Genomic DNA, 26,738 nt, shown 5'->3' on the forward strand with positions numbered 1-26,738 from the left:
AAACTATGACTGTGCAAAGGTAACAGTGATAGCATTTGGTTAAGTAGCATAGCTGTTGTGTTTAAACAGAACACAAATAATTCGTATGTTTATCACTTGTATTATCACACAGGTAAAATATGATAAAATGATCATAAATGGTTACAATGTATGTACTGAAGTCATTTTCTAAATATGGTGAGTAAGTAATATGTTCTATATTGTATGGCACAGAGGTTGAGAACATTACAAGGTAAAATGAAAAAGCAGTAAATTTTAGAAAATAATAAAACTTCTCTTTTTTAACTATCATGAAATGAATACTAAGTCTTTGGGATATATTGACAATATTACTCTTTCTGTGTAAGAATACAGCAGCTTTCATATATACTGCTGGAACACTGTTGCATGTTGTAATAGTAGGAGAAGAGAATACTGTGTGCACTACTATACAAAAAACAAGGGGCCTGATTTTGATGTATCATCACTTTTATGCTATTATTACTTTATAGCATAAGATCAGAACAATGCCTAAAGTATCCACAAGCACAGAGCAGTACAGGCTGTTCCTGCACTGTCATTCAGTACTTCTTAAAGGGGCCTGATTTAGGAAGTACTAAATGAGGGTGCAGTAACAATGACACCATAGGGACATGTGTAGACGTGTCCGCTGTCTAGTAAACTGAGCAATATTTGGCTGTTAGTTTTGCAGTCTGCATAATTTCCTTATGGGGGAACCACAAAGAGCTATCTGACCTCAGATGGCCACATATAATGCCATAATATCTTTGTGGAAGTCATTGGGATCCTCAAGTTTTAAAGCAGTGTATTTAAGATCAGAATCTACCTAATATTTCTCACTAAGGAGTAGGTATATTTTTTCCAATATCAAATTTAGCCAACTTAAAAATAATGCATATAAAGATATAAAAAATATTTTAACACTATGGATTCTAGAGTTTTGAAGAATGTACAGACATAAATTCAGATTTATTTTAAAGTCAAATGCTGTTTGTTTTAGTATTTATATTCATCTCATAATGTTGAATGTACATACAGAATTAGCCTTTTAGTAATGCATGAAAGGCTGGCAATCCCTTTGAAATGACAGAACTCCTCACATGAGTAAAATGAGCAGGATTTGTCCCACTTTCTGGATGTGATCAGCTCTGTAGCTGATACTGATGGCTTTGATATCAGTGTCTTAACTTCATAAGGAATATGTACATATTTTCTTAAGTGTTGCTACATATATATAAGAAAGTTATATATATATATGATATAAATCATCGTGTGTGTAATCATACACACACACAATGATTTATATCATAATTTTATATATCTATGTCTATATGTAGCTATAGATCTATATAGATAAAATCTGTGTGTATTATTTACAGTTAATGCAAATGTATACATATTCTTTTTTTGGCTCCATGTTTAGAAGATTCACCATGCATAAGCACATAGCTGATAAATGTTGAATAATCATTCTGAATTTGTGTGATCACATAATGTGTACGTTAGCCATTATGTTTATTCAAGATAAAAATGGCAAAAGTTAACTCTCATTTAAAATGAGTTTATACCAAAGAAAAAAATCTATGTTTAGTACCATGGACTGGATGGTATTTTAAAATTATATATTGTATAATAGATTATAATTAAGTTTGCTAAATATTTTTTCCATAAAACCACTAATACAGCTTGCCTCAAGAACATTAACATTTGTGTTAATAGGGCAAGCACAATGCAAGGATTTTTACATGATGTTTCCTGGCAAGTTTGATTGAAATATCTGCCTACTTAATTATGGAAGAATGAAAAATATACATTTTTCTCCATTAGAATAGACAACAAACCCAGTTTTGAATAGGAATGCAGCAACATTTGTTAACACTTGAAAATTGGAAGACTAAAATAATTTAAACTACAGGGTATCCTTTTTTTTTCTTTTTGCTTGGAAAAATTAAGAAAACAAAAGAAAAGAAGCTGTATGTAACTGAAGGGAAAGCTTCTGAGCATATTCAATGTGCATCTGTTAGAATTTTAATGAGAAACAAAGCCAAGAAATTTTGGCTTTTGATTATGCATTTTTCCTTCATGTCCTTCCCTGCTTAAATGAAGCTTCTTCTATTGCTATTGATATAAGAAGATTACAAATGTTTTTCCAAGAAAAAATCTGAACAGAAATAATAGCCCCAGACATGGAAGGAAGGAAGGACTTTGGCTTTTTAACTACTTTATTTAGGGGTTCAGGATACAAAAAGTTGGCCCCTCTGGGGTCCAGGTCCAATTTACAAAGCAAAGACAAACAAATTACCATCAAACCAAGAGCACCATGTCATTACATTCATAACAGCACACCGTGACAGACAACTTTGCTGTATTACATATAATGCATAACATGCTGTTATGCGGTTGGGACACTGACCACATGGTTGTATAGACTAAAGCTCTCTATAAGCAAATTATTCCTACCCTGCTGTATCCAATCATACATGTGACAGCACCTTCAACTTCCCACACAAATCAAAAAGCAAAAACCAGCCTGATGAGAGCCTAGGGTGCACCATAAACTGGGAGTTCCAGTCTGACACTGAGCCTGCCCGGTAGCCCGGACTGGTCATGACATCAGAGCATGTATTGAAGATGGCTGAAAGTTGGCCAGGCATACAATGCCCACTTGGCCACCCAGTAAGGGTAGAAGCATATGTAGGTGGTCTCTGAGAGGCTCCTGCCCAGCACCTGCAGTGGTGGCTTGAGGGTGACAAAGAGCGGCCACAGGCAGGGATAGTTGAGGAAGGCATGAACGAGGTTCTCAATGCCCCCAGGGAAAGAGGGCAGCTGTGTCAAATTGGGACACAAACATACCTGTGGCTAGGATGCTGTGCAGCAACCGCCACTGTAGGTCGTCAGTCTTCTTGGTGGTTGCCACCTTATACAATGTGCACCAAACCAGGTGGACTGGTGGGAAATCTGGCAGCCCCAGGCACTGTTGCTATGGTGTACTGAGGCAGCCTGCCCAGGCATACAGGCTTCTACATGACATAGAAGCAACCTGTGTCACTGTCAGGAGGCACAGGGAGTGTCAGCAGGGTGCCAGGCCCAACAGGCCCACCGGCCAGCTCGCTGGCCACAGCTGGGGTGACTGGCAACATGGGAAAAGCCTTGATCAGGGTATCCATGGTGTGGGGCACCTGGAATACCTGGAGATGGTCATCTAGGGTGGCTGTTGCCTCTGGTGGGAGGGCAGCCTGGATGTCATGCAGGAGATGGCCCATGCTGCAGACAGAGCGCATACCTAGCCAGGTGGTCAGGCCTTGGGCGAAAGCCAGGCCAACCTGTGGGAAATGCAGGTGCTGGGCCCAGGGCTGGAAGCAGATGGTGGCCTGCCAGGCTCGTACCATGCCATGATGGAAGGCTGGAAGCACTGCCCAGTTCAGTAAGAAGAGCTCCCAGTTGAAGCCAAGGGCTCCCACCCTCTGCAGGAAGTGGCACACCAGATGTTGCCAGGGTAGGCACTCCTCACCATAAAGGAGTCACTGAAGGGCTGGCAAGTAGAAGGCAGCCATCTGCTCATCAGGTCAATCAGGCTCTGGCCCCCCTTGGTGACAGGCAGATAAAGGACAGTTCGTGGGATACACTGGTGCCTATCCCAGAAAAAAAATCTACCAGGAGGCACTGTAGCCTCTCAAGTAGATCCTGTGGTGGGTTGAGTATGGCATACCAGTGCGACAGGGTCACCGCCACAAGGTTGTCTGCAACGAGGACACTTCCATGGTAGGAGAGGCTGGGTAGGCACTAGTGCCACCTTTGCAGGTGGGCCACCACCCCCTCCTCAAGACTGACCCCAGTTGCACATCATGAAGGTCAGTGGCCCCAGGAACATGCCCAGGACCTTGAGGCCCTCTCAGCACTAGGTGAGGTCCCCAAGCAAATCTGGGGGGGTTTATGCTGATCCACACATCAAGCAGCAGGGTGTCACTGTTGGCCCAATTGATATGGGCTGGGGAGGCACATTCATAGGCTCACTGGCAATCCATCAGGGCCCACACATCTTCCTGGGCATTAAGGAAGATGGTCATTTCATCTTCATGGCCGATGGCAAGGCTACATCACTCAGGTAGCGCTGCAGTACATGCAGTAGTGGCTCAATGGCCAGGACATAGAGCATGTCCAACAAGGGGCAGCCCTGACGGATGCCTTTGTGTGCTGGGAATGGGGCACAGAGCACCCTGTTCACCTTGAGCAGACTGGAAGTGTCTTGGTACAAGACCCAGAGGGCCCTGGTGAAGAGGGGCCCAAAGCTAAAGGCCTCCAGGGTCTGGAAGAGGTAGATGTGGCCCATCTAGTCAAAGGCCTTCTCCTGATCCAGAGAGATGAAACTGATGTCTAGGCCACAGAGTTCACTGTTTGTGAGTAGGTCATGCAGCAGGAACAGGTTGTCTTGAATGGTCCTGCTCAGGATGCAGTAGCTCTGCTCAGGCCCAGTGATGGAGGTCATGATGGTGCAGAGGCAGGTCACCAGGGCTTTGGCTAGAATCTTGTAGTCTATGCACAGCAGGGAGACTGGCTGCCAGTTCTTAATGCATCCAAGGTCTCCTTTCTTGGGCAGCAGCAAGAGCACCACTTGGCGGCAGCTGATCAGCAGGATCTTGTCAGCAAGACTCTCTTGGAAACTGCACAGGAGGCAGGAGCTGAGGAGAGACCAGAAGGTCTTGTAGAACTCAACAGGTAACCTGTCAAGACTCAGGGCTTTGCCAGAGGTGAGGCCAGCTGCAGCAGCTGCCAGCTCCTCCAGAGACCATTCTCACTCAATCTCGCTGGCCTCCAGGTCACGGAGATGTGGCAGGCCCTTGTGGACTTCCCGTGTGGCCTCAAGGCAGGACGGGTTAGCCACAAACAGGTCACGATAAAAGATGATGGCATACTCATGTACTTCTTCCAGGTCCGTGATTATCCAACCCTCAGGGGTCTTGAGGTGATCTAAAACTTTGCTTGCTGCCCCCCGCTGCTCCAGGCTGAAGAAGAAGTGGGTTGGGGTGTTGGTTTCTGCCAGGTCTTGGTAGCCAGCGTGGATCCTTGCTTCATGGGCTGAACTCTTCGCTAAGTCACATAGGCATTTCCTGCAGAACTGGAGGCTCTCATGCAGCACCACATCACTGCTGGCAGCCAGCAGGGTGCCCTCAAGCTCTGCCACATCTTCCTCCAGCTCTTGGATATGGCAGCGCAATTCATTTGTGGCCAGCTGGGTGCACTGGTCACAAAAAGCCTGGATCTCTACCTTGCCTACGTCCCACCATAGTTTCCAGGAGTATCTCAGTCTTGTGGCCTCCCAGCCCCACCAAAAGTGGGCAAAGCAGTCCCAGAGGTAGAAGTCTTGAAGCAAGCTGATGTTGAAGCACCAATAGGGTGCCCACACACAGGATCTCCCTGGCAACCTCAGTTCACAGAAGGCCAGGCCATGATCTGACAGGCCCAAGGGAACAATGTGGCTGCTGTGCAGGAGTGGCAGATGGTGCCTGATGACATAAAGGCGGTCAAGGCAGGCCATGGTTAGACCACCAGTGCTCATCCTGGCCCAGGTGTACTGGGATGCATCAGGATGCAGGGCTTGCCAGATGTCAATGAGGTCTGTAGTCTCCAGGGCAGACTGCAGCTTGTGGGCTGAGAGCAGGTGAGACTCAGGCCCCATGTGGTCAAGCAAGTTGTCAATGGTGCAATTAAAGTCCCTGCCTACAAAGAGCCAAGGTCCTCACTAGCATCATGCAGGAGGGTGGCCAAGGTCTCAAAAAAAGCAACTCTCTCCTGGCTATCAGTGGGTGCATAGACATTGATGAGTAGCAAGTGGTGTTGAGCTAGGGTGTTGCAGGCAGTCAGCAGGTGTCCGGGGATGACCTCCCATGCCACCACCGTATTATGCTGTAGTTGTGGCGATAGGAGAGTTGCAATTGCGGCACTAAGTTTGGTGCCATGTTTCAGGAACAAGTGGCCTTGCCAGGCAGCGCACCAAGCTACCTGGTTGAGCCTGTCAGAATGTGTCTTCCAGAGGAAGGTGATGGCTAGCCAGTTCTGGTGCAGGAGCTCCGGAATGGCCTCCCGTTTCACTGAATCTCAACAGCCATTGATGCTAAAAGTGCCAATGGTCATGGCTGCCACAGGTTTGGGTAGGTGGAAGAGCGACCACTCAAGAGTAGAGCACAATACCAGGGACAGGTTGGGGAAGGCCTATCATGCCCTACTCTATACCAGGGACACCCCCAGGCCCCACTCATCTCCCACCCACTGTGCAAGGTTCTCCAGATGGTAAGCCATTTGCCAAGTACATAGATCCTATTGCATATGTTTGGCTGCAGCTCTGGCAGCCTAGACAAAGAGTTTAGGATCTGCACACCACTGAGTGATGCATCCCACAACATTCTTCTGTCCTTTGGTCTGCTTCAAAAAGGCCAGGAGACCCCCCTAGTCAGGGCTAACCCATGGGGGGGCGGTCTGCCAACTTGGGCTGCACATTTCTAACAGAAGCACGATAAGGCTGCACCCCAGGTAGGAGCTCACCCACAAATTCAGTGTCTACACCCTCAAGGTCTAGACACATCAGCCTCTTCTCATCGTCCAGGTCAAGGACTGGCTAAAGGAGAATGATCCCCACCTTCTTGGGGAGAGAGAGGTCATACTGTTTTCAAGGTCACTTGTGACAGTCAGAAGGCTGGATCTCTATCTCACTAGCTTCCTCATTCAATTTAGTAGGCTGGGACATGACCAAGAGGTCAGCAGACTCCTCTGCTGCCCCCTGGGTCGGGCCTCCAGAAGACAGGCATTCACTATCACTTTTACTGCCACCTGACTCCAGAAGCTGGGAGACAGGCAAGGAGTTGGTGACCCCCACTGTTGCCACCCCCACCTCCAAGCCATCCCTGTCTGATCACATCCAACAGGGTTGCTGACATGACAGCCTATGTGGGGTCAGGCTCTCCAGCAGGGCACCCCCCCTCAGCGCCAGTCAAGGAGTATCCTGGTGGGAATGGGGTGTCCTGAGATTCCCCCTTCACCTTCCTCTCTTTGTTCATCTTCTTCTTAGTGGCAGGTGGCCCACCCATCATAGGAGCCAGGTCAGACTGCTCCCGAACCACCTCTCTGGGGCCAGCCACCTCAGACAAGGCCACAGCAGAGGGCAGCTGAGAGGAGACCCAAGCCCCATCATCCAACAGAACCTTGCTGCCACAGTCACTGGCCACCCCAGCTGCTTCAGCTGGAGTGGCCAGGACAGGCAGGGGGCAAGTGAAGGCATCAGCCCCTCCACCTAGTGGGGCCTCTGCACTGGTGGGGTGGGCATCATAGGTGGAATGAGTGGGGGAGAGTCCCAGCCCATTCGCTGGATGGTGCTCTCACAGTAGAGACCCCAGCCCCCTCATATGGAACAGGGGTGAAAGGAGGTTGGGAAGAGCTCCTGGCCTAACTATGTGAGACCTGTGTCCCAGAAGTGAATGCACCATACATCAGTGCTGCTTCAGTCACTGATGTTCTGGCCATTTTCCCCCGTGGGCACTGGGCTGCTAGGTGGGAAGAGCTACCATGCTGGCAACATGTCGTCTCTCCCAAGGAAAAATAAATCACAAACCTCTGCCCATTGAGTGTGAGGTTCAAGAAGCAAGTCAGAGACTGAGGGCCCTCCCTGAGGAGCATCAAAACCTGCCTTTGAAAAGACAGGACATGCTTCAGTTTCAGGTCCTTGCTTCCAAACAGCACTCAGTGAAAGGGACTTGTAAGAACCCCATAGTGCTCAAGTCCCTTGTCCAGCTCTCAGCTGGACACATGCAGGGGCACATTGGAAATCACCACCCTCACAGCCTAGGTATCTAGGGGTGTGACAAGACAGTGTATGCCCATGCTGTCCAGGCCCTCCACACACATTCTGTTGATCAGGGTGGAAGTGCTCAGGTAAATCACTGGGACTGTGTTATGCTGTCCCAGGAGACCAGCTAGGGCACCTACCCAGCTGGTAGGGCTCCCCATGCCAGCCACTGTAGGAGTGGCCATTCCTGCTAGAACAGGGTTAATCCCAAAAGCTAAAACTAAGGAAACAAAAAAAAAAGTTGCATATGTTAACTACAGAGATAAGTGTCTGGGAATGCAGCCATAAAAGCAAGAGGGGGGGTGCCCAAAAGGGGGTGGGAGGGGGGAGGGAGTTAAGAGAGAGAAAAAAAATGAAAAAGAAAAAAAAAGAGAAGGGGATAATTTGCACCCCTCAAACGACAAGAGATAAATAAGATAACTCCCTGGGGCAGACAGATAAGAAAGAAAGAAAGAAACCGTGAAGTAGCAACTTGCAGACAAAGAAACTGGAAGTAGAGGGGAAGGGGACAGAGAGCAGAGAAAAAGATGAAAAAACACTGCAAAAATGTAAGAAAGAAATCAGAAAGGGAGATAAACAGAAGCAAGAGACCTTTAGACAAGTGGAAGTCAGAAAAGAAAGAGACAGGAAGCCAGGGATTTTTATGCTCAGGTTCACCCCACATAGCTCCAAGTCAGCCTGGTCCAAAGCATCCAAAGGAAGGAAGGAAGGATAGGAATTGCAGATGTAGGGACTGCTACAGCTTCCATGACCATGGGATTTTTTAAAACAATGTTTGCTTCCTTTTCAAATGTAGGCTATCATTAAAGCAAAAAAACGGGTTTTTTTTATTTTTTCTGTTGTAAATCACCAGCCACTAGCAACACAAATTTGTATCTATTTAAAGAGTGATATTTACATACCAGCTGCATTACACATAAGTTAAATTGTTCTCTTTGGGGCTGAAGAAGGTGATGGTAGAGGAATGTGGTTCCTTAAGGGGAGACTGTCAGCTTAGAAAACTAAATGTCTCTTGGCAAATTTACCTACTAATAGTACAAACAGCATTTGATTACTATATATTTAAATGAGGAAAAAGATCTCTTTGTTCACTGTGTGCAGTGAGATTCATTCTGTCTCTAAATAACTACTGTCTGATCAAGTAAAGCCTCTAAAAGCATGTTTAAGCATGCTTCTAAATTCTCATTGTTTTCAGTGACTAATCATGTTTATACTTGGTTCAGGATCTTCCTGAAAAAAGGATTTGTTTTTTCCTCCCCAAAAACAACAAGGGGTGTGTGTGTGTGTGTGTGTGTGTGTGTGTGTTCGTTCTTAAAAAATAGAAAAAAGCTATTGTACATTCCCAAATAGTGTCGTTAATTTAAGGGAAAGTGTGTTATCTCTATTTCCTATTAAATATTTTTAGTTGCTGAAATTTCGAGTTACAGCATAATATATAACATTTTTATATGATGGAATCTATACCATACAATACAGATAAAGCTTGTAACATTGTTTACCTAATATTGCTCTGGAACTTTAACTGTTCCATGTCTTTACTTCCATTTCAAGTGTGCAGACATAGTATTGTATTTAAATAATTGCCTCACATTAAGTTTTATATACAAATGTTTCAAACTCTAAGACTTATCAGGAGAGATAAGAAATAAGAGATTCTGGTCTTGTACACTTAATACTGTCACTCATAAAAGAAGAATTCAGAATGGTCAGAGAAAATTCTAAGTCAGTATGACGACTAAACAGCAACAGCAACTTGAACTGTGGAGAACTAAAATAAAGTATCTCTGCCTATAAAATTGCTTTTTTAATTAAAGTGTTTCTTAACATTTGATATACTTGAATGTGATCACATATGTACGTGAGAAAAATATGCTGGTAGTGATAATGGTAATATAGTCTAAATGTAGGAATTATAGATAAGTAATGTCATGAGTTGAAGTAAAATAAATAACTGTACATTATCAATGAAATAATAGATAGGCAAGAGCTAGCAGAGAAAAAATTACCATATATATTATAGAATCAATGTGAGCTCTGTATATAAAATCATGTTATATGTTTTCCTACCAGTGTAACACACCTATGCATTTTTTTTATGTCAGAAGCTATTATCATCATAATTTGGGCATTCTTAGTATGTAGTATCAGATCAGAATTGCTCTTATATTATTAAGTACAAGTAACTTACATATATTTAAGTAATTTTCCTTTCAGTCTGTGTAGTCTACAGCAGATTGGACTAACATTCAAGATTCTTTCCTAAGAGTGCCATTTGACCTAACTGTACTTGAGTGTCCTTATTTGGAAATCAGTGCTGTTATTAGTGTGATGTGAACATTAACTAGTAACTGTGAAGATCATTAATATAGAAAACATTTTTAAGTGATAAGTAGTAATGAATCTCCCACACAGTTTCACACTGATAGAAATTGCAGGCTTACATTCTCAAATAAGGAGTGATTTGCCATTCCTCAAACTTAGGGTATTCAAAGTGAAATTCTTTAGGATAGACTTGAACCTGGATCAACCACATTTCACGAGTGAGTCAATTGCCAGGTTCCCTGGTAGATCTTCATTCCTTCCTTGTTGCAAGTGTTATACTTTCTATAAATAAATATTCATTGACCTAAGCCCTTGCCCTTAGTGTTCCATATCCTAAGGTACTGCCCATGTACTGGGAATTCCAAGGTGAAGAGCTTTTCTGATCTCTCCCTCATGAAAAACTTTTAAAAGTTTCAGTTTAATCAGGATGAGAAAATACTTTTTAAAAAATCTCAAATTTTCTCAAGACAGCAAAATCGTTTCCCACAAAGTTCATCTTTAGGCCTACAAGAAAACATAGGGAAGATTTCCTAAAGACAAATGTTTACATTTTAATTTAGCCTAAGTCTGAGAAATCTTCCGCAACTGGATGGATTATCACAAACATAAATTTGCAACAATGTTTTTTTGGCTTCCTGAAACAAAAGCATAATGTTACTAAAAATCTCTAACACTTCTGCAGAAACAATTGCTTTTTCATAATCAAGCCCTAACAAAAATGTTTCACAGGAATCACCTTCTATTCTGGGTGAATTGTTTTTTCGAATTGCTGAAGTCATCAGATTTCCTAACTCAAGAGGATGCTGTTCCGACAGAATACAGCAAGGAGACACAGAGGATTCCATGTGGCAAGAGATGTGTGGTCCTCCTCTGTGAAAGAACAGTGCTTGCCCACAACTAACTTGTATTGCTGGCAACAGGTATTCAAATTAATGTATTTGTCCAAGCAATTGCCATCTAAACATGTCCAGGCTGCCCTATTGATGTGCTCATGCATGACCTGATGGGGCCCATCTGAAGGAACAAGTAATAATTTATTTTCCTAGTTTCCCTTTTGTTCAGTTCTTATCCTTTCTTATGAGACTACTATGCAAAGAATGAGGATGAACTGTACCTATTGCTTTTTCTGAATCTATATTTTGAGGTCACTGAAAAGGAAGTGTAGCTAAAACATTTGTGGCCCATAGCAAAATTGGCTCCTCCTCTGTTTTCCTGAAAGGATCTTGTGGGTTATTATGGGACCAGAAGACCATTTACATATGGTGCTGCTTGGTTCTATTCTGCTCCACAGCCTACTGAGTATGGAAATTAGATGACACCGGAGGTTAGTGATTACAAAAACCTACACAGATACCTGTAGTGTATTTGCGATACCCAGAGCTGTCTCTGTCTCTACTGATCCTACTTCTGCAGCAAGGACAGATGGTCATGTGTCTAAACAAGAGTCTGCTGTGATATCTCAGTCATGAGACCAACAGTAAGTTGAGGAGGCAGCTGCAGAATTTGGCAAGTATTACATTGCACTACTCAGTAAGGGTCTGATAGTGCCATTTGTTACACAGGTTTGAAATGTTGAGGTTAAATTAGATCTAAAACAGGTATTGCATGTGCAGATAGCAATTACAACCAACAATATACATTTGTTCCTTTTGACACAGATCTTGCCCTGTCACGTCAAGATTAGACAATGCACTGACTAGAATTGTATGCAGTATTCCAGATTAGCTATTTTAGTAAGAGTTGCATTCTTGCTTGTTAACATGCGGGATCAGTAGAATTATTAATTTTAAGCAAATAGTTTATAATAAAAATAAAAATATCAACCATGATGAGGAAATATATGATAGAAACATTTCAGTCTGGCAGACATCTGTGTCTACTCTATAAAGAGTTACTTGAAACTGGTGCCCTATCAGTCAGATAAGGACCTGTAATTAAAAGTGCAAATAAATGAATCTATATTATACAAGGTAACTTAGCTACGAAGTTTTGATTTTTTTAAGGGCAATGAATGTAGATCAGTCCTGAATGACTGCTAAGTAAGTTGGCATCTCTGTAGATCTGATGCATTAAGAATATACACTCACGCCCAGCTGCAGCAGCAGATGTGCTGGTAGGAGAGGAAAGAGCATTGGATAACGATACGTGACTAGGGCTAGAAATATTGGTTACATCCTGGGTCTGGCTTGTGACGGAGGACTGTCTCCTTAGAGCCCCCTGAAAGGAAGTGCCACTCTTGAAAGTATTGACTACTTCGATCTGCAATGGAGGAAAGAATGAGACAAGTTGCTTAAGGTATGGACATAATTGTAAACTAACAGGAATAATTATTAAAAACAATATTTAACTATAAATACAATTTAAATTCAATTGACAGAATTAGAAGTCACGTGTTGATTTTATTGTTTAGGAATAAATAGGGCCAAATTCTCTGGTAATATAAGATGGAAAAGTTCTATGGAGCTATACCAGCTTACACTAACATTGGATATAGTCTATGTTCTTTGAAATTTAAGCCACGCTGTTTATACAAATGTACCAGGTCAAATACTTTGATGACACTTGTTAATATCAAAAACTCCACTTTCTCCAATAAGAGTACATTCCATTTGATTGGTGCCATCTAAATTTTCTTTCAGAAGGGGAAAAATTCAGTGATCTAAATCCTTTGTAATAAATACAAAAACCTTTTCAAAATACAGAGATTTGCTTTTGTTGGTTGTTTACAAATTTAATGAATTTGCAGAATACTGAATTTACTGGTTATTTTATCTTCAGTGCAAAGCAGATAAAAATCAGACACAAATGTTACATTGCTTTGAAATATTGATTCCTTGCGTTTCACATTGTAATGCTGTATTTGAAGTCATATGGGAAGGTGGACATGTTCCTGTGTGCGCTGTAATTTTGTTTGTCAGTATAATATAACATGTCAAATATTTTAGGTACATCTATTATCGATACTTACAAACATATTGAAAACATAAGGATTTCCCTTTCTGCAGCCTCAAAGAATTAAACCATTTATTTTATCCCAGAATATTTTATGCTATTTTATAGGGGTGTGCAAAGTATGCCCTATTAGATTCAGATTCATCCCAAATCAGGGACAGTGATCCAATTAATTGATCTGGATCACTGTACCTGATTCAGTTCAGCCAAATGTGAATCTGAAGATTCGATGCTGATTTGGCGAATCAGTGACTTGGACATAGACACAGCTTTAAATGCTTTTTCTACATACCTCAAGGTATCAGTGAGGCTTGTGAGTGTGGGGGAGCCCTCCACGTGCTTGGCAGTGAATCCAGAAGTGGTCTGACAATGCTTCTGGTCCACTTCTGGGTCTGCTGCTGAGCATGCTGGGGAGGCCCCTGTGCTTCTGCAGGACACTCCATGTATCACAGCATTCATGAGCTGCCTGCTACCTTGAGGTATGTAGAAAAAGCAATTAAAACTGTCTATGTCCAAATCTCTCAGTCTTTCTGAATGTCTCTGAACTGATTTGGAGGGTTCTGATGCGATTCAGAGAAATTAAAAGGTCTTCTAATTTGATTTGGAAATGGAGATTCAGCCACCAAATCAGGCCAAATCTCCACCAAATTAAATAAGGGACCAAAGCTTTGTACAGCCCTACTATTTTACACTATTTCCCTTTTTTCTGGGTATGAGAATCCAAAGCAACCTTTAGATACAAAACCTGGTGATAAAAACTATATTGTAGTTTTCAAGCATTTCTGTAATAAGTATAGGTTTGCAGCAAGACATAGGGGGTAGGGACAGAAGCTATAAATTGCTATAAGTAATCAGAAACTGGTTCATATTTGTAACACAACAGAAGTTCAGTGCACATAAACTGCTTTCACAATGGCTGAAACCAGTTTAAGGTAAACCTGGATGGATGTAGTATCAGACTTAACTGATTTAGGTTAAAATAGGTTTATTGAACTTCTGTCCCAGATCCCTTCCAGATTCAAGTTAACTCACAGTCCCCCAGCATCCCAGGATGCTTTACATTTCCCCTGCAAGCCCCACCTCACAGGGTGGGCTTGGCCCAGGGGCAGGCAAGTATTTCAGGTGGAGGGACGCTTACTGAGTTTTGGCAAGCCATCGAGGGCCACATGACAGGCAGAGGGGGCAGATAACTATTACTTTTTTAGGGGCCCCATGGGCCGGATGGAATGGCCTGATGGGCCACATTTTGCTCACCCCTGGCTTGGCCCAAGCTGTCTACTCCAGCCAAGCAGGGAAGTGTTCTTTAGTGCCCCCAGCTTCTAACCTGAGCCACTGCAGCCATGTGGCTACATTTCCAGAATTAAAATTAATGTTTGTTCACTTGCTTATCAGTTCAATGTATGCAGCTTAGACTAACCTGGGACGATTGAATTGATTCAGCCTTGGGCTTTTAGACTCTCTGTACTGAGACTCAATAATCCGTTTAGTTTGCCATAGAGGATGAACATTAGACACATACAGCCAGGTATTCATCTACCCACTATACATTTAAGCTGATTTAGGTGCTTAAATGTTATTATATTCCATCCTCTTCAAATACTGTAAATCCATTAGTGCATCTACATTTGTACACATTGGGCACATCTGCATGTGCCTTAATGTTTCTTTTCTAATGCACATTAAGTTTAGTACCTCAAATGTGAGGGCGCCTATATATGACCATGGAGTCTGCTTTGATGTGCTGGAATTCTAGCAGCATCAAAGCAGACTTTATTGATCAAGTTTGCTGGAGCATGGCAATTACCATGATCCAGCAGCTTCCTCTGTCGCATATATCAGCGTTCCTGTGCTTAAAAATGTCAGTAGGGGCACTTTATCTGAATCTCATCAAACAAGCTTTAGTTCAAATGTCCCTGCCATCATTTTTAAGGATGGGGAAGTTATTACACAATATGTAGTGGTGCTTTAATTAGAGTGGCTCCTGAAGCCACTCTAATTAAAGAGCCACCAACCCCCAGAGCATATGTCAAAATGCCTTATGGTACTAAATTAATATACATTAGGCTCTGCTAATGTGCAGTACTGCATTTGAACCCTTTTTTTTTTTAGTCATGCTTAATGCACAGTAAACTATTTTACTGTGCATTAGTGTATTGTCACAGTTTGTATGTGGTGTTTTAATGCTCAGTAAAATAATCTGTTGAGCATTAAAGCACTCCTGTAGATACCCACTGACATCTTACCAGTCAGGCTATGTCCCAAAAAAAGCAGTGAGGAGGAGGACCTAGCTACCTTTTGCATTAACTGTTTTTTGGGATCTCAAGCAGGATGGAATAGAATCACACTTTGGTGCTTAACTCCACTTACGTGCCTAATAAGTGGAATAGAATCTGACCCTAAATCATTTTAAGCTGTGTACCACAATGTCATTTTATTTACATAAGTACAACCATAGTTCAATGGAATCACTTCTTAAATAATACTAATTGGCATCTAATCACTTTAAATCACATTTTTGGATTTATATTCTTGGAGTTCAGCTTTTCCGGAAAAACAGGTTAGGCATTCCCAGAGTTGTAATTCTGAGGGTTGTTTTCAATGTACAATAGATATTTTTTCTGTCATTTTTCACTGAAAGCTTGTTAATTTTAAACTCAACTTAATATTCATCTGTGATTTTGTCATTCGTTTATAAAACATCCAAAAGACCATTTTAGCTCAGATTAAATCATCCTGATGTTTCTATTACTGTGCAATGCTAACTCCATGATTTAGGTAAAACAATGATGCTGTGGTAAAGGATGAAATAATACAATAATACCAAGAAGTGTATGTATAACCTCTCTTCCCAGAGCTTTTGTTTTAACAACAAAGACCAAACTGACATGACACTGAATCATAGTAGATCACATAATAAGGCATTGCTCTAGATGAGTTATGTAACTTGATAAAAAGTTACATTTCAAAGCAAATTATCATTAGGGTGGACCAAAAATTTACATAAAGCCCAAAGCACCACCCCTGTGAATATGGCCATATTTCATCCACTGCATACTTTAATTTTCTCAACATTTAAAGAGTAAAGATGGAAAGTCAAATAATACTCCCCAAAAGGCAATATAAGGCCTTTTCCTTTTAATAGGAAAGAGCTAGATTATTAGTTAAGATGGTAATGTTGCATTTTTATTGATTATATATCCGTTTTAAATATAGGTCCGTGTCTTCATAATATGTGATGTTATGATGTTATGAACTCACCAACCAGCAATACCATTTGGCATATTTTATTTACAATGCCAATTTTAGGGATAAAAAATGTCATATGAACAAATATTTAATGAAAGAGCTTCATCCTTTTAGTTTTTGGTGATCACTTAATTTTCCTGTGCTATATTAAATCCATGGCTAAGTACAGACATACAAAAAGACCCTAGCAGAAAGCACTCTAACTATTGCACTTTGCTTGAAGTGCTATAAGTTACACGCATTCTAACCAAACAGTGCACTGTTCAGTGGAGGTGCTTAGTGCCTGATTGCACTGGCCAATGCCAACGGTGGGAGGCACTCCCATACCCCCGCAGTGACTGCTGGAGCAGTTCCTGTTCTAAGCTCTGCCACCCTGTCAGCTGGAGACTGCCAGCAGTAAGTGGGGGCTGAGAGAGGGGAGAAACAGAGACCCCTACCACAGGGTCCCCCCCCCCAAAGCTTGTTAACTGGGTTGGGAAGGGGAGCAGGCCGTGTGTCCGTAGCAGGGGACTCTCCCCCCCCCAGCCCCAGTTTCCAGTGCAGGGAAATGCTGAGCTACCCCTTCTGCCATTGCTGGCTGGCTCTGTCAAAAGGCTGGAGAGGGGGGAAGGGAGACCCCCCCCCTGCCATGAGAACCCCCCACAGCTTGCTAGCTGTGGTCTTTGTGGGGCAAGGTCAGGTTCTTGACCTCTACCCAAGCCTCTTAACAGTGGCAGACAGCAGCTGCAAGAGGAGCAGACTTGCCTAGTGTTTCCCTGGAAACTGGGGCCACAGGAGAGGGAAACCTCGGTTGCATGAACCCAGCCTGGCCTGCTGAAGAGAACAGTTAGCAAGCTGTGAGGAGAGGTAGCATGTGATGGGGGCTTTCCTTTTCCCCCCATACTAGCTTCTTGAGAGTGGCAGTCAGAAGCTGCAGCGGAGCTGTCTGGCCCATATTTCTGTGGGCCAGGAAGTGGGGCTGGGGTGGGAAGGAGCCTCTTGTGCTATATGGACCTAGCCAACCCCCTAAACTCTAAGTATGAAATGTGTGGTAGAGTTCTCATGGTAGATGGGCTCCCTTCCCCCCACATCACCCGTCTGGCTGCAGTTCCTGATGCTGTGAAATAAAACCCAGAACAGCCCTGCTCTTCAGCCTCTGGCTGCAGCTGCTGGGTCACTCAGGTGGGGGTGGGGGTGAATGAAGCCCCCTTGCTGCATGGACTTAGTCTGCCCCTCCACCCAAGCCCAAGACAGCAAGCAGTGGATGTGGCCTCAGAAGCGAGAGCTTCATTCACCCTTTCCACAGTTGGAGCTTGACAGCTATAGCCAGAAGCATGCAGCATGGGGCTGCTCTGGCTTTTCACAGTGCTGGAAACTGCAGCTGGGGAAGTGGGGAAGGGAGTCCCTGTGCCACATGGACCCAGCCTGGCCCCCCAACTCCTGGTCCAGGAAGCTGGGGGGGGGGATCTTCATGGCAGAGGGGCTCCTTTCCTACCCTCTCCCACTTCAGCCGCTGCTGACAGTTGCCAGCTGGCAGGATGGCAGAACTGAAGAGAGGGGCTGCTCCAGCAGCAGATGCCAAGAGAGACACCCCAGACTCCTTGTCTCACATCACCCATCTGGCTGGGCTGTGGCACACTGTGGGGGACACAGCCAGGCTGCTTGTGGGGCTGGGATCAGAGGCTGTCACTGATTCAGGTCAGAGAAAGACAAGGGGGCAGGGCCAGCCTGGCACTTAAGCAAAGCAAATGAGTTCTGCCCAAGGCTACAGCAGCCCTGTGCAATATTGCCTAGGATGGCAGCAGCTGTGCTCTAAGTTAACCTTTAATGGGATCTGGCACAGATATTCAAAAAAGTGCTCTAACAGAAAGGACTTTAGGTTAGTACACATCCATCTAGGGTTAACTTAGAGCAGGATCTGCAATTTTTAAAGTGCTTTATGTGCTGTGAACTTCAGGTTTGCTACAGCTGTAAAATGCTTTTTGCGTGCTTAAAGTGCATTAAGTGTATTGCCTGTACTTAGCCTGTATGTCTCTATACAGAATATTGTCATAGAAAAACCAAAACCAAACCAAAACAAAAACAAAAAAACCCTGTAAGAATTGAAAGTAAAAGGAGTAAAGGTTTTTGGTGGAAAGTCTTGGCGTTATAAATGCAGAACAGTTTCCATTGAAGTATTTTATATGCAAATACTAAACAGTTGATTTGATCACTGGTACACTGTTTTCCTACGTGAATTTAAGTAAGGCACATCTTAACATGAATTTAATCTCTTTAAATTTTCCATTGGCTCCTGACCATGCCACATTAATTAAACACAAACAAAGGTGTTTCAAAATTATGAAAATCATATTTCCTTCAGAAGGCCCATTCTGGGACGTTTAATAGTAGTAGGCATCTGTCTGTCTCATGAGACAACAGAATTATGCTGAGACATCAGCTTGCTGAACGTAATCTTCACTTGAAAGACAAAGGGAAGCTGGAGTGACTTATCCACGGTGCAAAAGCCTGGACAGTGTATATGGAGACACTCAAGTGCCCCACCTTCAGCCTTGCTGGTTTAATCCAAAGAAATATTTACTGAATACAAAAACTGCAGTTAGAGACTCTGCCATCACACTAACTCTATGTGGAAAAGAGTTATAGGTGATTTGTATATACTGGCATGTAGAATCAGTATGGCTCAAAAAAAATGATTACACATGAAGATACATTGAATTACTTACCTATCAGGTTTAATCTCTGAAGATGCCCATTTTATCATAGACCCTGTTTTTTCATGTTCTGACACAAGGACATAGAGCACTCTCCAAAAGAGAGAATTCAAAAAGATTTCAAAACCCCATACTGAGAGCACCAAGTGTGCACCATTGTGGATGATATAGAGGATAAATCCTAAGCCTTCAGATATTTTTAAAGCTATTTACAAAGAGCTGGAAAGAGCTCCAGGATAAGTGAAAGTGGAAAGACTAGGGAAGATCTGTATTTAATATTATCTTGAGAGAACAAGAATTACAGATATGAAATTTCTTATTTCTTATAAAGTGACTAAATACAGATCTTCATTCATGGACTTTAGGCAGGCAGATGACTAGTTCTGCATAATATCCAAGGCTGAATGAATATTGCTGAATTATGCCTGAAGTCAGGTGGAATTATTTGAAATATGGACCATGGAAGAATTTGGCCCAGAGGAAAAAGTAGCCAAGCAAGAAGAGAAAGTTACTGTAAAAAAGTGAGTACATTTTAAATCAAGGTATTTACTCAGAGAATAAAAAGTTGATGTTTCTAGAGCAACTGTGATTTTAAAGAAGTTAGCAAAATGTAATGAATAAGCCTCATTGAAAAACATTAAGTAAAAGGTAGGTTCGAAATAATTGTTGTCACTCCATTTTAATCAGGCTTTCAACTCTAAGATAGAGGAGAAATCATACTGTCAGGTAACTGATTCAAAAGACAAGGATTTCTTAGGGTGGTATCTTTTATTAGAACAGCTATGTAATTAGGATAAAATTAGACAAGGTTTCAAATGCAAGAGATTCTTTGTCAGTTTTCTGATCACAGGAAGCCAGGAACAGCATTTAATTGATGGTTATTTTAAATATTGTAAATTATCCCTTTTGTGTTTTTTTATTTTGTATCCAGTTTACATTCTCTTTTAAAAATTAAATTCAAAAGAGCTTTTTTTTAAGATTCACACAATTAGTAAAAATTATATTATGAAGGAGGTAGAAAGACCTGGACTTCTCCCCTCTGTAAGAGTCCTATGACAAATAAATCAGATTTCAGTTCTATTTAAATGTTTACAACTAGTTAATCTTCATCAAGAAAATTAAAGCCATCATTAAAGATAATGATTGCAGGGTTTTAGGTAGATTTTTCATTTTGGCAGCATATATTTACAGTTTTCTTTTTAACTGGACTTAAGCTGCTCCCTTGCAGCGTGGACAAAAGCTGAATGTGGCACTGCAGATGAATCTGTGACATCACATACTGTACAGCTGCACTCATTTGGACGCAGCCAAGATATCTTCTCTACTATCGCTGGCCATGCCTCTTACACAAAAGGCTTCCATGTGGCTTTTGCAATTTTTCACATAATTCCTTGAAACCTGTACTGTTCACATGTCAAAATACACAGAAATGGTGAGACAAACTAAAAGTTTAATTTTGCCTCAATTAATTCTTTCATTCTTTTTAATTCCTAGGACACATTTTGTATTAAAAAGCCCTGAATGCATGTTCTGAAAACTTATTTTGACTAATTTAAAACCCATTTGAAAACTTTTATTTTCATGCTACTAGGTTTTCATTGGCCCTATGAGTCACTTAAACACAGAGACTGCAAGGGTATAAAAACTTAATGAAGAAAGCAGTAAAGCTCCTTCATTCCTTGTTGTATATCTATAATGTCATCAACCAGTATCAGCCTAGCTTTTTCCATAGTTTTTTCTACTTTTAACTCAAAGCAGAGACTTCCTGCTAACCTGAAAGTTGTGGTCGCAGTTAAGATTTTTTTCCTATGGCAATCCCTATGGTATCTGTGGGCTTGTCTAAAATAGCTTATATTGGGATGATCCTGCCTTGAGCAGGGGACTAGACTAAATGACCTCCTTCAGTCCCTTCCAACCCTACTTTTCTATTTCTACAACTTCTCAAAAGGCTTTGGATTCTCACTTTTGGAATCTGAACATTATATAATTTTTCAAAACCTCAGACTCAAAATTTTGTCCAACATCACATGTGAAATAATTACAGAAAAACTTGGCACTGTTTTGTTTTTTGATGTTATCTGGGTTATTAACTTTGAAAGCAACTTGTCTGAAGACAAATTATTTTAACTTTGAGGAGGTCATTTCTGCTGCTTCTGCTGCCTAGTCAGTCTAACCTTAAGATTATCATTACTAGAATTAGAATATTCTGAATATATTGAGGGAAAATGCTGAATAAATAAAGATGAAAGAAATGTATGAGCTTTTTATAGAATTTCATATCACTATGACTTCCTTTAGATCAGTTGTGAGAACCTACATGGTAGTCATAAACTAAATAAGAGAATGTCTTCAGCCACAAATAATTATACCTTCACAAAGGCTAAAAAGGTTAGTGGACATAAGTAAAGATGACAAGATTAAGAGCATATAGCCAGAATTTGTCACTTAGTAAGATTCTTCCTTCACCTTTCTTTTAAAAAGTAAACTTTGAAGTCTTTTCAAGAACAGCATGAAATTGAAATCCCTGACTTCGGAGCATAAGAAATCAATGGTAAAATTCTTCCTCTTCTGTCCAGATGTGAATGCTCTATTTTCAGCTTAAGAAACCTCTGATTAATGAAGTCTTTAATATCTCTAATAGTAGCTTTGATCTCTCTAATAATAGCTATGATGAATATTCACTGGGACAATGCAAGTGAGAGAACTTCAAGTTGTCTCAGAAAAAACTGTAGATGCTTGTTGAACTATCTTAGTACTCTGGTTGCTTGCACACACACAAAAAAAACAGTGCTTCACTTTAAACTTGTTATGCTCCTGTGCTGAGCCCAGCACATGCCCAGAAGAGGCAGCATTTTAGCTGAACCCAGATCACCCAAGGTCTATATAGATCAGGTGATTTAGTGGGGCTGTTTTGGTGTTTTTATTTAATAGCTGATTTAATCAGCTTTAGGTAAAAGTGCCAAAAAGCCCCGCTGAAACACCTGATCTATGCAAACACTGAGGAACCAAGTCGAAGTAACAAGCTGCTGCTTCTGGTAAAGCATGGTTTTGTTATTGTTTCTTTACCATTTGCAAGCAGCCATAAAGATTATGTTGGATGATGCTGCTACCTGCCCAGTAAGGACTGGACAGAAAGTTACAAAAATATTCTTTCACCTAAAACAGAACTGTGGAAACTGATGGAAAATAGTCCAGATTGGAATGAACAAACTACTTGTGACAGATTATATACCCTACTCCTGATATCACTGCCATCCCCTGTATATATAAAAAGGGAATGGATGCTCTACCTTCTTCTCCTGCATCTCCAGAAGGTCATTAGACACCAGAGGATTCTTGAAAATCCTCCAATTTCACAAGGATGCTAGATCTTCTTCCTTCAACTCTTCTTTAGATGGCTTCCTAAGAGCACTTTTACACATACTCCGGGGCTGTTGGGTGTGGAGGGGGCATTGCTTTAAATAGAGTGACTCCAAGAGCCACTCTAAATTGCCACAGTGTCTCGCATATCAGCATCCCCATGCTTTAAAATGGTGGGGGGGGGGGCACTTAAACTAAAGCTCATTTGATGAGCTTTAGTAAAAGCACCCTTGCCATTATTTTTAAGCATGGGGATGCTGATACAGGAGACACAGGAGGGTGCTGGAATGTGGTAATTGCCACAGTCCAGCAGACTCAATTCATCAATTAATTACAGTGCATTGAAGCAGCTTCTGCGCATGTGTACAGACACACTAAGAAATGTAGTAGAAGTATATGAATTCGTTAGGATTGGCTACAACATTTGGTGCATCAAAATGCACCGAATTCTTAAGTAGCACAGTTCACAGTGGTTCTTGTACCAATCTGCTAAGCTGTGTGCATAACAGTATGCTTGCCAGTGGTCATCTGGTAATTGCATTTTGTACTCTTTCTGTATCTGCTGGCCCATTTCCTTTTTCTAATATCATTCCACAGATGTGAAATGGAGGAAGAAAAGAAGACACTGCATACACAAAACAGGATCAGGGGAGGGGTCACAGAAACCTACTGGTAGGAAAGGAAACTGTATATCCTACCAAACATAGTTCTACAACTACCAGTAGAAAGGAAACTAAGTAGATGTATGTTAGCAAGAAAATACAATTAATGTTTATTTTTTAAATAGTAAACAAGAAAGATAATTTATCTGTGGATTAAGAAGCTAAAAATATAAAGAAGAACAAAAAGATACTGCTCAACTAGAGGTGGAACTAAAAGGGTATAATATGCAATTTTTGTTGTTTTTTACACTCACCACAACCAGAAAGACATCCTGATAGAAATGCCAACAGACAACACTCCTCCTACAGCCACCAGGAAAAAATAATGCAATTTAGAAAATAACTTAGGAAGCCTTTACCTGAACATGTGACTGTAACCCTTGTATCAAGGGGCCTTAAAGTGAATTTTCTCTCTTGATGAGTGCTCTTTAGTCAATGTACCCAGGTCACAGAGTCCCAGGGCCAGGATCTGTATTTATTTGCCTTGGCAGATTTACCCAAATCCTTAATGTAGCAGCAGTTGCCATCTTTTCTCCTGATTTTTAATAGGAACACAAAGGTGTCACCAAGGAGAACGGATGACAACAAACATTATTCCTTGCACCTACTTATCCTAAGACATATACCCATGTATTTTTTTACGGAAAATTTGCCAATGTTTAAAATAGAAGAGGGAAAAGATACTTTGTGTTTTAATGTAAAACAAATGTGCAAAATTAAAAAAGCACAACAAAAGTTTTGGAGAAGAAAATTTCATTTATAAACTCTTCGGGAAAAAGCACTCTTAATTATTCATATATTTTCTTTTTAAAGCACTGTGTAAATCTGATGTCATGGGAATTGCATATCTAATTGTACAAAGCTGCTCTCTTTCTCCAAGTTAGCACAAAGGCTCAACATTGTTGAGAGTATGTGTTTAAAATGATATTTTATTGTGGCAAAGCACATTGCAAGGAAGAAATTTGAGTTCTGCCTTAGACAAATGTTATTTACTTACTGCCATGTCTTTTAGTGAACAGATGTATTTCACACATTTGTGATGTTGTAATCACGATTTCCTTCCTCTAGGTACAAGAGTAACTTCTGCATATATTTTTGCATATTTAGTAAAATGTTGAAAATATACAGTATGAAGAATACATAAAACCCATAAATAACAGTAAAAAACACCAACAATATTATGGTGGATGGTTAGCTTGTTACTTAAAATAAATTTGGGATCAAATTTGTCATTACCTGACAGACAAACCAGTTGTTTCTGTTAAAATACAAATCTAACTGCACTAATGTTAAGGTTTCTACAGAGGAGATTTTAAAAAAAATCAAATTTAATCTTCAGTTGCCTTATTGCAGAAAGGAGCCACAAATGTATGAGGAAATGGAAGCTTTGCACTTTCTAGCAGAATAAAACAACATGTTTTAAAAGCAGTAATAAAGTACAGTTAGGTAGCATAACATAGGGATGCTCTATGTCAGCTGTTATAACAGTAAGTAAAAACATTCATACCAGTTCAAAGTAGTTTCTCAGCAAAAGCCATACACGGGTGGCAATTTTTATTCATATATAACTGTTTTGCAACTAATATTTTTTTAAATTCCTCATGGCCATTTTACCAAGTTTGTAGCTTGAAAACTTAAGTGCAATTTAAGAAACATCTTTCTTCCTATCATATGCATAATGGAAGTGGCTTTAGCCTATGGCATTGTCTTGTTAGAATGCAAAATTAAACATATGGTTTTGCAGAAGTTCCATACCAGTCTTTGTAACATACCTGGGTTTGGATTCTGTTCAGGCCTCTGAACCAGAGAATTTGTCCACGTCGAAGTTCTCTTTCCGCATGGTCAATTTCTTCTACATCTTCATTCAGCTCTTCTTCAGGGACTTCCTCTTTTTCAGTGAGCCTCCCTGCTTCCTTTAAAAACTTTAGCCTACTCGTTGGGATGGTTGCAATGACCTAAAAACACAGTATAAGAAGGTACTAAAAATGTCAACCTTATTCCAGGTTTTTCCTGTAAGGCATGTAACCCACCTAGAATGCTAGGAGAAACACGTTTATGAAAGTGCTTTACAGTCATACAGCTTTGTCCAGTCTGGAGTGCCATATATGTTTATTGATGTGTAAAATGTAGACAGAATTCATTTCTTGTACCATTTCTTTGCAGCCATTTCCAACAAAACATAGCAACTGTTTAACAATATGCAACTATGCAGTAGATGTAGGGCTAGGAAAGGAATTGTACCTCCCTAACAAACTATAGCAAGAATGTAAATAGTCAGAATGTAATTATTCAGTGAAATTTGAAATTAACACCAAGGGAGGAATTCTGTTTCTTTCTGTGTACCTAAAACAGCAGTTTTCTAGGTTGGCTTTGGCCCTACATCTAAGCATGCACAATAGAGCCAAACACTGGCTGGGTATATATGTGCATGAAGTTAAGTCCAGGAAAAAGAAAGATTTTAGCTCCACTAGCTCCATGGTGAGAACACAAAACCAGAGATCCTAAGCCTGACTGACTTAGAGGGGTTTGAATATCCATCACTCTGACTTTCCAACACAAGTCAAACCATTCCTTGCTTCAGCTTTTCATTTGAAGTTGAACCATTGCCCCTAGAGTATAATAGTCATTAGTTAAGATGGATGTCATGCACTTGGAAAGTTACTTCCCCATTGGAAGGAAGGCTCCAGGCTAGAACCCAAGTCCAGCTCCCTTCCCTACCAACATCTGTTTCACTTAGCCACATTTGTAAAATAAATATGGACTTATTTGTTTCACATCTCCCTCTCTTGGGGGTGTCCAGAAAGACAGCTTGTAAAAGAGCACTGGAGGGAAATGGTTAATGATTGACCTGTGCTAAGAAGTTAAATTCCTAATCCCGTCCCCAACTACCTTTCCCCTCCCCCAAATGCTAGGAGAATTAGAATTCATTATTGTTTATGGATGATAATGCAAGCATGAAGCAAAGTAAAGAACTTGAACTCAAACATGCAGCTAGTACTCCAAAGCTTTTCCCCCACTAACTGATGGACAGATTTGGACTAGTAGGTCTTATTTTTGGTTAATTCAGTTTTCTTGCTTAAATACATGTGAACTGGATGACATGTTTCAGATCAGTGCTCTCCACAATGTGGTTCTAAACTGATATTAAAGCAAGATCTACCAACTGGGTGTGTCTACACATGCAATTAATGCTCAGTAAGGTTACTGCACAGTAAAATAAGGTGAAATAAACTGTGCCTGGGAACATGCCCTGCTAGGTACACATTTTCTCACAATGGCAGCACTCGACTTCCAAGAGATACAGTCAAGAATAATAAAATCCTTAGTGTGATGGCTACATCTGGAACCAAGGTCAACAGTTAATTTTTTTTTGTGCAGTAATTGAATAGGTTCCAGGTTTGTGCTGCCTACCAAGAATATGCGGTTCAGTGCAAATCCCCAGGATATTTACGTGAAAGAATGACTCATCACTAGGCTGCATATCATCTAATGTTCTGCTTAAAACAATGCATTGCTGTTTATAATCTTTTGTAGGACTTTTAGGTATCTAGGAGTATATAAAAATACATACATCTTATGGCACTCTCCACATCTTTCTTTAAGTGACTATACAACTTTATTCAAAACAATACAAAAATGGCTTCATATTTCTTTTCCAGATTAGTT

The 26,738-nt window shown here is 41.1% G+C and overlaps 1 protein-coding gene across 6 annotated transcripts in view; it reads right to left on the minus strand.

Annotated features, from left to right (window-relative positions):
- Positions 1–26,738, minus strand: part of ATP2B2 (ATPase plasma membrane Ca2+ transporting 2) — a 512,499-nt gene that overhangs the window by 6,051 nt on the left and 479,710 nt on the right. For 4 of the 6 annotated variants that reach the window (XM_019537048.1, XM_019537047.1, XM_019537046.1 and 1 more), the window contains one exon: positions 24,845–25,027. In XM_019537048.1, the coding sequence (XP_019392593.1) occupies positions 24,845–25,027 (183 nt within the window). Of the gene's footprint in view, positions 1–12,246; positions 12,419–24,844; positions 25,028–26,738 lie in introns of all 6 variants that reach the window. The other 2 variants (XM_019537050.1, XM_019537049.1) reach the window with 1 other exon arrangement.

This window comes from Crocodylus porosus, unplaced genomic scaffold (genome assembly GCF_001723895.1).
Source record: "Crocodylus porosus isolate Cpor-Errol unplaced genomic scaffold, CroPor_comp1, whole genome shotgun sequence".
NCBI classification, from domain to species: Eukaryota; Metazoa; Chordata; order Crocodylia; family Crocodylidae; genus Crocodylus; species Crocodylus porosus.